This window comes from Podarcis melisellensis (assembly GCF_964234715.1).
Source record: "Podarcis melisellensis genome assembly, chromosome: 9".
NCBI lineage: Eukaryota > Metazoa > Chordata > Lepidosauria > Squamata > Lacertidae > Podarcis > Podarcis melisellensis.
Genome location: NC_138541.1, coordinates 12,714,763 through 12,730,939, shown reverse-complemented (window position 1 = coordinate 12,730,939; position 16,177 = coordinate 12,714,763). Strand labels below are relative to the sequence as shown.

At 46.7% G+C, this 16,177-nt stretch overlaps 1 protein-coding gene across 1 annotated transcript in view; it reads left to right on the top strand.

Annotated features, from left to right (window-relative positions):
* RASGEF1B (RasGEF domain family member 1B) overlaps nt 1-16,177 on the top strand; it is a 255,920-nt gene that overhangs the window by 25,941 nt on the left and 213,802 nt on the right. The window contains exon 2 of the mRNA XM_081925120.1: nt 7,626-7,673. Coding sequence (XP_081781246.1) covers nt 7,626-7,673 — 48 coding nt within the window. The remainder of the gene's footprint in view (nt 1-7,625; nt 7,674-16,177) is intronic.

Here is a 16,177-nt window from a genome sequence, read left to right as displayed (position 1 = left end):
TGCCAACCTAGCAGTTCGAAAGCACATCAAAGTGCAAGTAGATAAATAGGTACCACTCCGGCGGGAAGGTAAATGGCGTTTCTGTGCGCTGCTCTGGTTCGCCAGAAGTGGCTTAGTCATGCTGGTCACATGACCCGGAAGCTATACGCTGGCTCCCTCGGCCAGTAAAGCGAGGTGAGCACTGCAAACCCAGAGTCGGCCACAACTGGACCTAACGGTCAGGGGTCCCTTTAAGGAAAAGTGGGACATTCAGGGATCAAACCAGAAACCGGGAGGACTTCTGTAAATCCGGCACTGTCCCTGGAAAATAGGGACATTAGGAGGGTCTGCAACCATAATCTGCCAAGGAACCCCAAAGTCTCTTGGAAAACAGTTAATAAAACCTCCTCTAGAAGATCAGGCCTAACAAGCTGATTGCTGCACTAGAGATAGGTCACTGCTCTCCACCTGCTTCAATGTTGGGCTTGAGCGACAGGTAGCCACAAAGAGCTGTTGCCCTGAAGGGGATGCCTTGCATTTGCTGCCTGAGCAGTTTCTTCCCAAATCAATTTATTACCTCGCTTCCTCCTCATCCGCTGCAACTCGACAGCCAGAGCCTTTGACCCAGAAGTGCTCAATCAATCAGCTGCTTACCTGCTACCGCCAGTGACCTTTTGCTTTGAAATAAATAAATAAAATCGAATATGGATAGATGTGCATGCTAGAGCTAAGCGAAAATGTCAAAATTGTGTGTGTGTGTGTGGATGGTGTATATGGAAGTGAAGACTGGCAATAAAATAAAATGTTGTCTTGTCTCCTTCCACCAGTGGAAGTCTCTGCTGAATCTCAGTTCCCTCTGCAAATCTAATAATAATAATAATAATAATAATAATAATAATAATAATAATAATAATGATAATTTATTATTTATACCCTGCCCATCTGACTGCCCCAGCCACTCTGGGCGGCTTCCAACAGAATATTAAAATACAATAACCTATTAAACATTAAAAGCTTCCCTAAACAGGGCTGCCTTCAGATGTCTTCTAAAAGTCTGGTAGTTGTTTTTCTCTTTGACATCTGGTGGGAGGGCGTTCCACAGGGCAGGCGCCACTACCAAGAAGCCTCTGCCTGGTTCCCTGTAACTTGGCTTCTCACAGTGCGGGAACCTCCAGAAGGCCCTCGGAGCTGGACCTCAGTGTCCGGGCAGAACAATGGGGGTGGAGACGCTCCTTCAGGTAACTGGACCAAAGTAGGAAGGGACCCCAAGGGCTGTCTAGTCCAACCCCGTGCAATACAGGAATCACAGATACAGTGGTACCTCGGGTTACATACGCTTCAGGTTACATACGCTTCAGGTTACAGACTCTGCTAACCCAGATATAGTACCTCAGGTTAAGAACTTTGCATCAGGATGAGAACAGAAATCATGCGGCGGCAACGGGAGGCCCCATTAGCTAAAGTGGTGCTTCAGCTTAAGAACAGTTTCAGGTTAAGAACAGACCTCCAGAACGAATTAAGTTCTTAACCCGAGGTACCACTGTATATAAAAGGAAGCTTTCCATTCCCAGAATTCAATGCCCTCCTTGTCACGAGACAAAGGTTCTTGAGAGCAGAGGCAGTAAGGCCTACAAGACCTACACAATCATTCAAGACTGCAAATTGTAAACTGTAAACTGTTAAGTCACTGTGACTCATGACTTGAGTGAAGACTCATTCTCCCTATAAAAGTAACCAGCCTCTCTGTGGGCCTCACTCTGTGTCAGTGCCTGTGTGTCTCAGCCAGTGTGTGTGTTGTGTTGTTGCAGACAGAGGGGCTCCAGGACTCTAGTAAATCACTAACTTAAGACTGTGCCCTTGTGAAGAGTCAGATAGCTGCTATGAGCACTCTGTGTATGCTCTTTAACCATGCTGTTTCTGAACAAGTTTGTTTTCTTCAGTAAAACTTTTATTCTGTTTATGAAGGAGACTCTGCTTGATTAATTTGCCGCTGTGCGACACTCCTCAATCCACACCCCTTCCCACCAGCCCTGCTTTGCACCCTGCTCATGTGCTTTTGCGTGGCTGGAATGTTATTGAACTCTGATAATGTTCTTGCTTGCTTGGAGGGAGTGATGTAGGCCCCGTGTGTGCAGCGAGAAACCTCTGGAATATAGCCTACTGAGCAAAGGTTAAGATCCACGGTCCGTTGCCCCACACACCACAGGTAAACAGTCCAGGGAAAGCTGCCCATGATGGAATGCTGAAAAACCTCCCTCCACCTCTGCAACCATGTATGTTGCAGTGCACTTACAATACTGTGATGGGACGCGGGTGGCGCTGTAGTCTAAACCACTGAGCCTCTTGGGCTTGCTGTTCAGAAGGTCGGCGGTTCGAATCCCTGCGACAGGGTGAGCCCCTGTTGCTCTGTCCCAGCTCCTGCCAACCTAGCAGTTTGAAAGCATGCCAGTGCAAGTAGATAAATAGGTACCGCTGTGGCAGGAAGGTAAATGGCATTTCCATGCGCTCTGGCTTCCATCACAGTGCTCCATTGCACCAGAAGCGGTTTAGTGGTACTGGTCACATGACCCAGAAATGCCAGCTCCCTTGACCTAAAAGCGAGATGAGCGCCGCAACCCCAGAGTCGTCCGCGACTGGACCTAATGGTCAGGGATATCTTTACCTTTACCTTTATTCCCCGGTTATTCTCTATGTTTGCATAACTGTGAAAACCCATTTTTGCTGGGATAATTCTGAGCAGTTCATGATCACCATGAGGCAGCAGAGACAATCTCTTTCCAGCATGGAATGGTTCCAACTGGTTTGTTCAGCTGCCAGACTGGGAAATAGGATCATCTGGTGCAGCTAACAGGATAAGATTATGGCAGAAATTTAGCATTACAGTAACCTAATTGTGAATGGTCAAAGTGGCTTATTTTCAATTGGCAAGATGCACTTAAATCATTTTACCTAGCAGATGGAAAGCATGGATGGATGAATCTGTCAACTGTGAGCTCTCTCTGTCACTCATTTTTTCCCATTCTGTGTGCCCAGTTCTTAACATTTATGCAGCAGTTTGTGAATTTTCCTTTACAGTCCTCGTCAGTAAATTTCTCCTTTTAGCTGCACCTGAAGTTTCCCAAACCCTACCCCTGATAAGGCCAGGGAAAGGTGGGTGGGTGTTGTTTGCCCAAAATGGCCTGGTGGGCTGGATTAGGTCCACAGTCCACAGGTTCCTTTGTCTACAGTGATGGAAAGGCACTTTCTGGGGCTTCAGCCGGGGATCTTACCTGTAGAAACCAGTGCGGGCTCATCCAGATTAGTCCTTGGTCCCATGACTGATGCCCAACACAACTCAAATTCTCATCTCCCCCACCCACTTCCCTGTCACTTGATATTTTCACCACTGACCCAGAGGTGACAGGAGCATATGGACTTTATTGGGAAACTAATTAAAGTGCCATCAATACCCATTAGATACCCTTGCACTTTGGGATGTTAATTTGAAAGGACCTGCGGGCTCTCATAATGTGATAAATGCTCCAAGTGTTACAGGGGAACCAACAATCATTATTTTTCATTGATAAAACCTATGCCGCTGCCCGTTGAAACCTTTGGACCCTTTGGAAATGTCAGCTCCGAGGAACACTTCATCAGTGAGCCACTTAATTTTTGTCACAGAATCCTATTAAGCACTGAGCCAGCATCAAGTAATGGCTAAGAAAGCAAGCTGTGGAGCAAGAAGTCCCCTGATTCAAATCTCACTTCTGCACGCTCTGACTGTGGCTTCAGGCTAGTTGCTCTGGCTCAGTTGAAATGTAATGAGAAACCATGGTTTGCTGGCATGCAAATGAGCCTACGCGAGACTTGGGCTTGCATGCTCCCCTTCCCTTCAGTGGCGGAGGAAGGGGGGGTGCGGTAGGTGTGGTCCACCCCGGGTGTCACCACTGAGGGGGGTGACAAAATGCTGGGCGGCACTCACCGCAGGGCCTGCGGCGTGCCCAAGCCACGTGTCGCCCTGCCCAGACAGTCCACCCGCTGCCTCCCCCTCAGCTGTAGGGCGGCTGAGTGTGAGGAGGCAGGCAGACTCTGGTGGCCCTGTGGTGCACCCTGCCCCTATGGGTGGCTCACCCTCGCCCTGCCCCTATGGGCGCCATACCTCACCCCTGGGCGCGCCGCCCCAGGCAGCCAAGCAGCTTCCTCCGCTACTGCTTCACTTCTCCCCCTATTTCACACTTGAAAGGTGGAGATAAACTCTTCAACCAGGCTTCCTCAAACTCAGCCCTCCAGATGTTTTGAGACTACAATTCCCACCATCCCACCTCTGGTCCTGCTAGCTAGGGATCATGGGAGTTGTAAGCCAAAAACATCTGGAGGGCCGAGTTTGAGGAAGCCTGTCTAGTTTCCTGTGACATCCAAACTTGAGGAATAGTGGTCGATTTAAACAAGGGTTGGGAACCTTTTCACCCATTAAGGGCAACATTCCTCAGGTGTAGTCTGTTATGGCAACATAACAGTGGATCGAAAAGTGGGTGGAGGTAAAGCAAAGAGGCTCAACTTGTTACAAATCTTTCCTATCTGTCTGTGGCGGCTTTGCCAGGAAGTACTGCCAAGAGCACTCCTATCTCTCCTTTTCTTCCTTACCTAAAGTTTTAATGTGTTTTAAATAATTGAAATGACAACTCATTAGTTCAGCCCCAGCCTTTCCCCCAGACGCGCCAGAGAAATTCATTAGGGTTTGCTGATGCTCGTCTTGTTAACTCTGCCAGATGTTTTCCAGTTCATGAAGTGGGATTGAGAGGAGACCACAGGGGAAAGAGTGGGGGAAGGGGAGATTTATGGATAGGCAGGCCCTTTGTAGCTGGATTGAATGGGTCACACACAATCCAGGCAACAATCTCCTTTGCTAGCACACACAGGTAGCAGCCGATAATTCTTTTTGATTATCTAGGACAAGGTTGAAGAACCTTGGACCCTCCAGATGTTGAACTCCAAATCCCATCAGCCTCAGCTGGCATGGCCAGTGGCCAAGGATGATGGTAGCTCAGCACATCTGGAGAACCATGGGATCCCAATTCCTGGGCCAGGAAACTGGCTTTTAACTGGTGGGCCAACACACATAAGTGGTTTGCACGCTGACCAAGGTTGTGTCACATCAGCGGCATTATTACTATTTCATGTTGGCTTCTTTTTAAACAGGAGAGAGGCAGGGATAGAGGGAGAAGGGGAACCCGCTGCCTGTCTGTGTTTACAGTATAGAAATGGATGGACCAGTGGTCTGACTCAGGAATAAAATACAGCAGAGCTGAGGCGGAGTCACTGGTCATGGCACATGGCATGGAGGAATTTAGCTGTGTGTTTCTGGCAGTGAAATTTAGGTTGCTAGGTAGGATAATGAAAAACAGGACCTTCGAGTTAGCTTTTTCGGAAATGATACCAGTTAAAAGGAAGGTTGATATTCACAGGAAGGTGGATGCCCAGGGCAAGACCCTGTACTCCCATGGAATTGCTGTTGACGCATAGACCTTATTTAGCTTTCAAATCTAAGTTTATTGAGCATGTTATTGTCTAATGAGGCTTGAGAACTGGTAGGCCGCCGTATGGCACCCTAGTAATAAAGTGTGACTGAGCATCACTAAAAGGTAAGATAAAGGACCCCTGGACGGTTAAGTCCAGTCAAAGGTGACTATGGGGTTGTGGGGCTCATCTCGCTTTCAGGTCGAGGAAGCCGGCATTTGTCCAGGTCTTGTGGCCAGCAGGACTAAACCGCTTCTGGTGCAATGGAACATTGTAATGGAAACCAGAGCTCAAGGAAACACCATTTACCTTCCTTCCCTCCTATTTATCTATTTGCACTCTGGTGCTTTCGAACTGCTAGGTTGGCAGGAGCTGGGACAGAGCAATGGGAGCTTACCCCGTAGCGGCAATTCGAACTGCCGACCTTCTGACCGGCAAGCCCAAGAGGCTCGGTGGTTTAGACCACAGTGCCACTCACTTTTAGTGAGCACCACTAAAGCCGGTAGGTCGTGGTGGTTAAAATCTTGGACTAGGACCTGGGAGAGCAGGTTTCAAAACTCAGCATGGCCATGAAGCTCCCTGGTTGACCTTGAAGCAGTCACTGCCTCTGAGCCATACCCCCCTCAACATTTTGGGAGAGCAACTTGGGGCACCCCTCCATCCCACTGTCCCCATCATTCACCTGTCCACCCATTCACCCCTCCGTCCTCCTATCTTTGCCTGCTGTCCTCCTCCTCAGCCTCAGAAGACACTCTGCTGCCTGACATAGGCTAGCAGAAGGTTGCACTGGCCTGCGTGGCATTGGGAGATTCTGTGTCGACCTCCTCTGGCAGTGGCATTGCCCCAGACATACTTCCAGAAGCCAGCTGGTGTGGCCAGAGCACAGGAGCCAAAATTGCACATCTCAAATTTGGATCAGAAGCCTGGGCAGCTTCTGTCAGTCTGGGATGTCCTGCTAAAAATTGGACAATGGAGGGTATGCTTACCTACCTCACAGGGTTGTTGTGAGGCTACAAATGGGGATGAGGAGAACAATGTTCATCTTGAGCTCTTCGGAGGAACGGTGAGCTATAAATGTAATAAATAAGTAAATACCCTTCGGAACTTGTTCAAATGCTTTCCTTTCTGTTGGATGTCAGTTCAATTCTTCAGCAAATAAAACTGCATCCCGTGTGGAGCAGTCTCTTCATTTATTTATTGGTCTGATGTTGGTTTCCTTAACATTTGTTACATCTACAAACACTTTGCGGCAACCTTAAAATTTATCTTGGTTAATGGGATACTATCTTAAAGCTCAGCAGACTGTCGGGCATCTCTAAGGAAAGTGAGGGCTGGTGTGTTTGTGCACATAAATTATTGCACAGAGAGCAGGAGCAACAAGGCTGAGTGAGCCGAGAAAAGCAAATAACCCAGATGCTGAGAAACTGATCTTAAACTGGGGTCAGTGCCTTTGAGGGAACCTCTTAAGGTTGCACAAGGCCCACTTTGTACTTAATGCTAAGCTACGGTTTACAGTGTAATTGTAACAATGTCTATTCAGAAAGCAGTGAATTCAATGGGGCTTACTTCCAGGTAAGTGGGTTAGAATGGAAGCTATAGGGTGGTATTTGACTATGTTTTACTCAGGGTAAGGTAAAGGGACCCCTGACCATTAGGTCCAGTTGTAACCGACTCTGGGGTTGCAGCGCTCATCTTGCTTTATTGGCCGAGGGAGTCGGCAAACAGCTTCTGGGTCATGTGGTCAGCATGACTAAGCCGCTTCTGGCGAACCAGAGAAGTGCACGGAAACGCCATTTACCTTCCTGCCGGATTAGTACCTATTTATCTACTCGCATTTTGATGTGCTTTCGAACTGCTAGGTTGGCAGGAGCAGGGACTGAGCAACGGGAGCTCACCCCGTCGCGGGGATTCAAACCGCTGACCTTCTGATCAGCAAACCCTAGGCTCTGTGGTTTAACCCACAGCGCCACCCGCGCCCCTAAAATTAAAATGTATCTGAATACCACCCTTAATCACTATAAGAAGGCACTTTATTTTGCCAGAACTCGAAAGGAATTAATGCTGCAAGAAAGCATTAACGTGACGTTTAAAAAACATACGATTTCCCCTCCTCAGCAAAATCATATTTCTCTTTCTTGCTTATTTCACAGTCCAGAAGCCAGTCCCGTATTGGCCTGAAGCAAAGCGCCAAGCAGAAGGTATGTTTATTAATTCAGCCATTAAATTATTGTGCTTTGATTTAATGGGTTTAAACTCTGCTTAGGTACCTGGACTTTTAGTTCTTCCACAGAGGTGGAGACAGATCTTCAAGAGAGAATTGATGGGCAAAGGAGGGATTCAGCTTCCCAAACTTGTGTCAATCAGTTATCCAGAAAGAAGAGCCAGGTTGTTTGGATGTGGCACTGTGAGGGCCACCAACTGCAAAATAACGAATGCCTCAAGAAGCTTCAGAAGGTGCGGAAGAATATTATTATTACAATTGGATACAACTGGGTGCCATTTTGAATCAAGATGGTGAACTGAACCTTTAGAAACTGCATTGATCTTACCTGCCAGTGTGGTGTAGTGGTTAAGAGCGGTAGTCACGTAATCTGGGGAACCGGGTTCGCATCTCCGCTCCTCCACATGCAGCTGCTGGGTGACCTTGGGCCAGTCACACTTCTCTGAAGTCTCTCAGCCCCACTCACCTCACAGAGTGTTTGTTGTGGGGGAGGAAGGGAAAGGAGAATGTTAGCCGCTCCTTAAAGGGAGTGAAAGGCGGGATATCAAATCCAAACTCTTCTTCTTCTTCTGCTGATTGATTTTGTTGGTTTCTTCGAATTCTGAAGCAATGCTGTGTTTGAGACTGCTAGCATCGTGAAGCGCAGGATTTCACAAAGCCAGTGACTGTATCTGTCACCACCATTATAATTGTATTCAAGGGATTTGGGGTCAGTTTGGCCACAATGTATGCAAAAGAGGTGACCTTAATGGCTAATACTTCTGCCCACCAATAAATACAGAATCATGTTTCAGGGAGTTCCCCTGTCCTTCAGTACAGGCCCAGCCAAGATTGTTGTAGTAGTCCCAGGGAACCTTTGCTGGTTAATGTTTCAGGCCAGCCTCAGAAAATCAATTTTGTGCTGAGCAGTGCTGTGATCTCTAGTGCAGTTACCCTAAAATTCACATTTATTATTATTTGTTTATGAAACTTCTCCATTGCTTGTCACCCAAAGGGACTCCAAGCAACTTAAATATATATGCACAAATCATTATACCATTAGGTTAGGAATCATAGAACACATTAATATTCCATGCCATATATTTGGAATATAAAAACCCAAACACCAGCCCCTCCCCTAACAGTAATAGAAAACTTTGTAGGATGCAAGCAACAAACAAAACTATGTTCCCACCCACTAAATAGCAGATTATATATATATATATATATATATATATATATATATATATATATATATATATACCCCCTCTCTAGCTCCCACCTGAAAAATAAAAAATAAACCAAGTGTGTTTTTTTTTTAAAAAATATATTCCCATCAAACCAAGAAACCCAGTAACATGGGCAGTTGTTATAAATTAGGGGGGGGGGAAGGAATGTAAAATAACTAAGCAAGTATTAGAAATCACCCCAGAATTGGCCCTACTAAACATCTTCCAAGACAATAATGCCCATTTACACCACAAAGAACTCATAACCCACCTACTTTCAGCAGCCAAAAACACCATAACCAGACACTGGAGAGACCTGTCAGGAGTAAGCATGGACCAATGGTACCAAATAGTATGGGAAACAGCCCTATTAGAAAAATTAACCAATAAACTGAAACTGACATGGGGACAAACAGAAGAAGACACCTTCACCCTGGTATGGCTCCCCTTTATCACATACACAGCCCAACAGGACAATGACAATAATCCACCAACAGCATACAAATCAATATGGCTAACCTGATCCAAAACACCCACCCACCCCACTCACACATGAAAACAAAGACCACCACAGCCAACCACAAATGAACAGCCACACCCTGGGCCAACCCCAACCTCTCTCACCACCAAAGGAACACAAGCGAACAGCAAAGAACCTGCACAAGCGGCACTGACACAAAACGCCACATATATTAAGTAAAATAGAAACATCTCCAAAGTGGAAGATGAATCTTTTTGGGGACCATGATTTGGGGGGAGAAGGCCTCAGAATTTCTTCTGCAGCAATATGTTTCTGCTGAAAGAGACCTTCTTTTTAACAAACCTTTCTGTTTTGAAGAGATGGCAGCGGGGAGTTGCGCTGTGCAAGTGGAAATCCTCGCACTGGTGAAATACATTAGTTGGATACAGCCCCAGGTGTTTTGCCCAGATTCTAAGTCATGTCAGGATTTGCCCAAGCATTCCTGTGTAATACAATAAGGCTAGCGCTCGTACTCCATGTATCTTGGAAAGGGGACATGCGCCATGTGTCGGGAAAGAGATAGCAGCTGGCCTTTAGTGCTGCCTGGGCTTGGCAGTGCATGCACACATACGCCTTTGCATCTTTATTATAGCAATGTGTCAGGCCACAATGTAGCACAATGGCACAACGTAGCATTGCTTACAATACACCATGCTATATGGCACTATCGGTATATCACATTCTCATTACACGTAGTATCATGTTTCCCATAGTAACAGGACTCCATTAAAATGCCTTAGAACTGAAAACTGAATTAACATAGCATCTCATTCTACTTATCAGTTCAGCATAAGGTCAATCGTTTGCTCTTTTTATTCTATTTTTATTTTTTACTATATAGGCTGATTGAGGGGATGTGGTTATCATATTCTGTGGCACTGTGCTCTGGACTGACTCACAGTAATTAGCTCAATGGTTAGGCTATCTCCACATCATGGTCTATGTTGGTCTGTGTCATGAGTGTGTGCAGGAGCCAGGCCCTGTGACCAATAGGACCTTGCAGGACTGGGGCCTTCCTAAGTTTGTTCTGAAGAGGCAGGTGAGGCCGATTGGTAACTCACAGCACCTGGTGGCAAGAGCCAGGAAGGGATATAAGGTCAGCATTTCCCTTCGGCTCTTTGCCACAGCAACATGTTCCCTGCCTTGCTGTGTTTGGCTTCTTGCTTCCTGATCCTTGAACCTCGGCTTCTTGACTCCGGGCTTCTTGATCCTCAGACCCTTGACTTCTTGACTCCTTGCTTCCTGACCCACGGCTTCTTGACTCCCGGCTCTCCAGCCTCTGGACTCCTGGCTTCTGGACCCCTGTTCCTGCTCCCACCCCACCATCTTGCCCCCAGTCCTGACGTCCGCTGCTGGGACTTCAATCGTCTATGAACAGGACCATGACAGTCTGTATGTACTTGAAGGTACCATGACTACTCAAACCATCTAAAAAGGCAGTGTTCATACATGCCTCCTTCTAAGCAGTGGTGCATGAAAAGTCTCTCAAAATAATACAAGTATATCATCATCACTCACAAATCAGAAGTTTGGTGCATTCTTAGCTTAATGCACCCTGACAACCAGAACATTCTGAAAGTGTTTGTATGGCTCTCAGAATGTGTGCGGATTCTTTTCTAATATTTTGAACAGTTACAGCCCTTCCCCCACTTTGTTTTTCTAATTCCATTTGCAGACACGTGGGCTGGAGCTCTCCAGGTTAATACCCAGAGTGGTTTTGCCAAAGCAGCTGGCCATATTCCAGAGTAGGGTGACCAAGTGGATCACAACACAGTTTTATCTGCCCTTCAGCAATGCCTGTGAAATTTTTGGTGAAGAAAACACACTGCATGCTATTTAAATAAAAAAAATAAAAAATAAAATGCATGCGATTTAAGTCAGTGAGCAAGGCATTTTTGTTATTTGAAAGTATGCATGTGTATACCACACTTCATTACATTTCCCTTTTTTAGCTTATAGAACCATAAAATTGTGGAACTGGTTGGTCATTTAATCCAACCAGCTGCAATGCAGGAATCTTAGCACATACTACTTCCCCATCCAAGAGGAAACCATACTGGACCCTGCTTAGCTTTGCAAATGTGCTAACAGTTTTATTGCTGCACCACTAGGGGTTAGAGAATGTTTGCAGATGAGGATGACCAAGATGATAAAGTAGTAGTAGTGGTAGTAATAATATATATTTTTTATATCCCGCCCATCTGGCTGGGTTTCCCCAGCCACTCTGTCCTGCTCCCAACAGAATGTTAAAAACACGATGAAACATCAAACATTAAAAGCTTCCCTGAACAGGGCTGCCTTCAGATGTCTTCTAAAGGTCTGGTAGTTGTTCTTCTCTTTGACATCTGGTGGGAGGGCGTTCCACAGGGCGGGCGCCACCACCAAGAAGGCCCTCCACCTGGTTCCCTGCAACCTCACTTCTCGCAGTGAGGGAACCACCAGAAGGTCCTCAGTGCTGGACCTCAGTGTCCGGGCTGAGCGATGGGGGTGGAGACGCTCCTTCAGGGTCTGGAAACCAAGGCTTATGAGGAATGTTGAGGGAGTTGGAGAAAAGAGGAGACTGAGAGGAGATCTTCAAATATCTCAAGGGCTGTCACATGAAAGATGCAGCAAGCTTGTTTTCTCCTGTTCTGGAGGGTAGAAGACTTGAACCAATGGCTTCAAGTTACAAGAAAATAGATTCCAACTCAACATTAGGAAGAACTTTGACAGTGAGAGCTATTTGACAGTGGAAATGCCTCCCTTGGAAAGTGGTGGACTCTCTTTCCTTTGGGGTTTTCAAGCAGAGGTTGGACAGCCATCTGTCATGGATCCTTTAGCTGAGATTCCTGCATTTCAGGGGGATTCCTCCCAACTATGTGATTCAAAGCTATGGTTTTCCCAGTAGTGATGTATGGAAGTGAGAGCTGGACCATAAAGAAGGCTGATGGCCGAAAAATTGATGCTTTTGAATTATGGTGCTGGAGGAGACTCTTGAGAGTCCCATGGACTGTAAGAAGATCAAACCTCTCCATTCTGAAGGAAATCAGCCCTGAGTGCTCACTGGAAGGACAGATCCTGAAGCTGAGGCTCCAATACTTTGGCCACCTCATGAGAAGAGAAGACTCCGTGGAAAAGACCCTGATGTTGGGAAAGATGGAGGGCACAAGGAGAAGGGGACGACAGAGGACTAGATGGTTGGATAGTGTTCTCGAAGCTACCAGCATGAGTTTGACCAAACTGCGGGAGGCAGTGGAAGACAGGAGTGCCTGGCGTGCTCTGGTCCATGGGGTCAGGAAGAGTCGGACACGACTAAACAACTAAACAACAACAACATGTGATTCAGAGGACAGGAAATATAATGTGAAGCAGATATACAAATGAGTTGGGTGGAGTAGTGGGTGGGGATAATGGTTTCCTGACCACAAGTAATTATTCCCTTGAAACATCTACAACTGCAGCTATTTTGTGGCATAAAGAACAAACTCTAGGCAACTAAACAGTTCAGATCTTTTTATTCCCTTGAGTGCAATCAGGAAAAAGGCCTCCATGTTCTCTTGGGAATTTGACAGCTGTGTGAGCCTTATGTAATCCTTTTATTCTGATTCCTCAGGTCCTGGCGGAGTCTAGTTTAATCTGTGATGTAATAGGATTTGCCATTTTGAAGTTTGGTTGAAACGGGGCAGTTTGTGTAATATTGGAAGGGATGTGTGTGTGTGTGTGTGTGTTGCGCGCTGAGCAGATAAATAGCACACCCAGGCATGACTGATAAAATGTTGTGCTGTTTTCAGTTTGGAAAGTCACTAATGTCTGAACTGCTATTGATTGGAGGGTGAATTTTGTTTGCTCCTGGCGCGAGCACGGCTACCTTTGCCTTGAAAACTAAGCAGCAGCTCCTTGGGCAGAAATCTATACAGGAAGAGAATACCTCTGGATAAATCAATGGCAAAGCTCATATGCAACTCTTCCTATCTGCCTTGCAACATAAAATAACAAGGAGCTGAGTAATTCTGTAAAATTGCTGCACATGGTGAGCCAGGAGAGCCTGCTGAGTAGCAGAACATGGTAGCAAATACCCAAATGATAACTTTGAAGCTGAAGTAGAGGAAAGTCTGCAACCATTGGAGGATTCTGCAAAGCCTCTTCCGCCCTCAAAGGAGGTGGAGATGCGGGCTTCATGGCCCCACCAGGCACGCAGTGGCCCCGCGTGATTGGGGGAATTCCCAGCCGCGTCATCCCCTGGCCAGCCAATCAGCTGGCTCTGGGGGCGGGGCCTGTGCTACTTAAGGCAGGACGCAGCTGGGAATCTCTCTCTTTGCCCGCCTGCCAGGTGGTCCTGCTTTTCCCACCCTCCCGCCTGGATAAGGTTTTCGTTCCTTGACCTTGCTATGGACCTTGGTTGGTCGCTGTTGAAGGGCCTGGTAGGAATTTTTCCACTTGGCAAATTGGCACCAGCCACTTGCTTTTCACCTACCTCATAGCAAATCTTCACAACTTTCTTGGTATTGGCGGTTAGGCATTGGTATTGTTCTGTAGATGGAAGAGGGGAGGTAGCGCCATCACCTGCCCTGCATATTGAAGGGTAGTCCGATAAAGGATTCCGGGGTGCGTGGCCCTGTCCGAAGCCTAGGGAGGTGAGGGCCTAAGGCCCCTTCCGGTGACCCTGAGAGAGTTTCTAGTTGATGTGCATCAGCAGGACTCACCCAATGGTGGTTATCCCTTCCTGGACTTCAAGCGGATGGGCTGAAGTCGGATATAGTTGGTTAGGACCAATGCCTAAGCCAATATCGCTCATCACCTGTAACCAATAAAGTTGTGGCCTTGTTAGCTCGTTAACCTTAATAATTGTGTCACGTGTCATTATTTCCACTGGGGGGGGGGTTGGGCTGGGAACTCGCCACACAATTCACAGTGCAACTTTACCCACGTTTCATTATGGAGAAGTGAGTCGACACTGTGTGGACGCAGCAGTGGGAGCAGGGGCAGCCCAACCCGCTTTACGGCCTAAGGTGATAAGGAATGGTGCTTCCACCGGCACGTCCACACAGTGGTGGCCTCCTGGCCCCTTCTCACTGACGGTAAGCCACTACAATGCTGGTCCGTGTGGCACCGAACCCTCTTTACACGCCTCTCTTGCATGCTCTAGTGCTGTGTGGATAAGCCTCAGAAAAGCCAAGCTGAGCCATGGGGGTTGCAGGCTTCACCCCCCTCCCCTCATGGCCCCAAGGAGGTCTTCTACTTTCAGTTTCAAAGGATCTCAGCGTAGATGTGATCCAGGATACCCAGCTTGCAGCCAACGATGGTTAGTGGTTAAGAAGCCCACTGCAAACCATGGATTATGAAGCTGACTAGTTTGGCAACTCACCACTGTTTTCAATCAGGACTCCAGGTTCGCATGTTCATGGTACATCTGCTTTGGCTTGAGGGCCACATTTGCTTTCTGGGGGCTACATGTCTGTGGCAAAAAATGGGCATTGCCATAGAGAGTGTTGAGGAAGCTTCCAACAGGCTTTATTACTCATTCTGTACATTTTTGCCAGTTTAACCAGGGTAATATACCACCGGTACATCATTTTCCTTAGGTTTTCTTTTAAAGTAGAACACGCTGTGAATCTCATACCTTCATTCCATAATTTTACCCAGTTGTAAAGCCTACTGGAAGTGTAAATTAAAGGATGGCGAATTTTTTCACATGTGGTGGACTTGTGAAAAAATGGAAAAGTTTTGGGACATGATATATAACGAAATGTAAAAACTCTTTAAATACACCTTCCCAAAGAAACCAGAGGCTTTTTTTACTAGTGATAATAGGAGATGAAGTGAGAAAAGAAGATTACAAATTATTTTTGTGTGCTACGACTGCTGCTAGGTTTCTCGTGGCCCAAAAGTGGAAAACCCAGGAGATTCCAACATTAATGGACTGGCAGACGAAATTATTTGAGTATGTAGAATTGGCGAAAATGACTTATAAAATTCGAGGCCAAAAAGTGACAAAGTTTGAAGAGGAGTGGAGTAAATTTGTTGTGTACATTTGAAATAATTGTAGAATTTTAAAAACTGTAGCAGGGCTGTAATGGTTATATGGGTTGCTCGTGCGTAAGTTGCCGCCACTCCTGGCTAGGTGGCCTGATTAAACCTTTCCTGGCTGGACAACCCCTCACTTCGTGGCTGTTCAGTCGCTGGCAGAATCCGACAGTGGGCGTTTCTTAAACCTTTTCCAACATAAAAGTTGTTTGACGCCCAGTCTCCTCCTACTCTCCCTGCGCGGAAGTCTTCTGCGCAGGGAGGGTGTGGGTAGCGGAGGACCTGTGCTCTCCCCGCTGGTGTCCAGTGAAGAGTCTTTGAGCCTGCTCTCTGCTCCCCCATTGGCCCCCCTCCATCCCTGGTGTTGCGCTGATTTTCTTCCCCAACAGGAGACCTGCCTCTCTCCCTACTTGGCCCCTCTCCAGCATCGTCGTGGAGCCTCGCCTCCTCCTCTCGTTCCGATGGCAGTTCCCTGACAAGGGCTAACATAAATCTTGTGATGTGGACAGAGTGTAAATAAGAATCTGTAAGAGAGGATGTAAATTGGGAAAACTGAAACAGGGAAGGAAGGAAGTCTGGGTGTGAAATTGCGCAGGGTAAATAAGAAGACACAAAATGTTGAATGTAAAAGTTTAAGTTTTATTTAATTTTGTTATGTTTTTGAAAATCAATAAAAAGCATTTATTAAGAAAAAAAAAGAGAGATAGAGTGTTGAGGACTCTATAGAAAAGCCTAGATGGTCATTTTCTG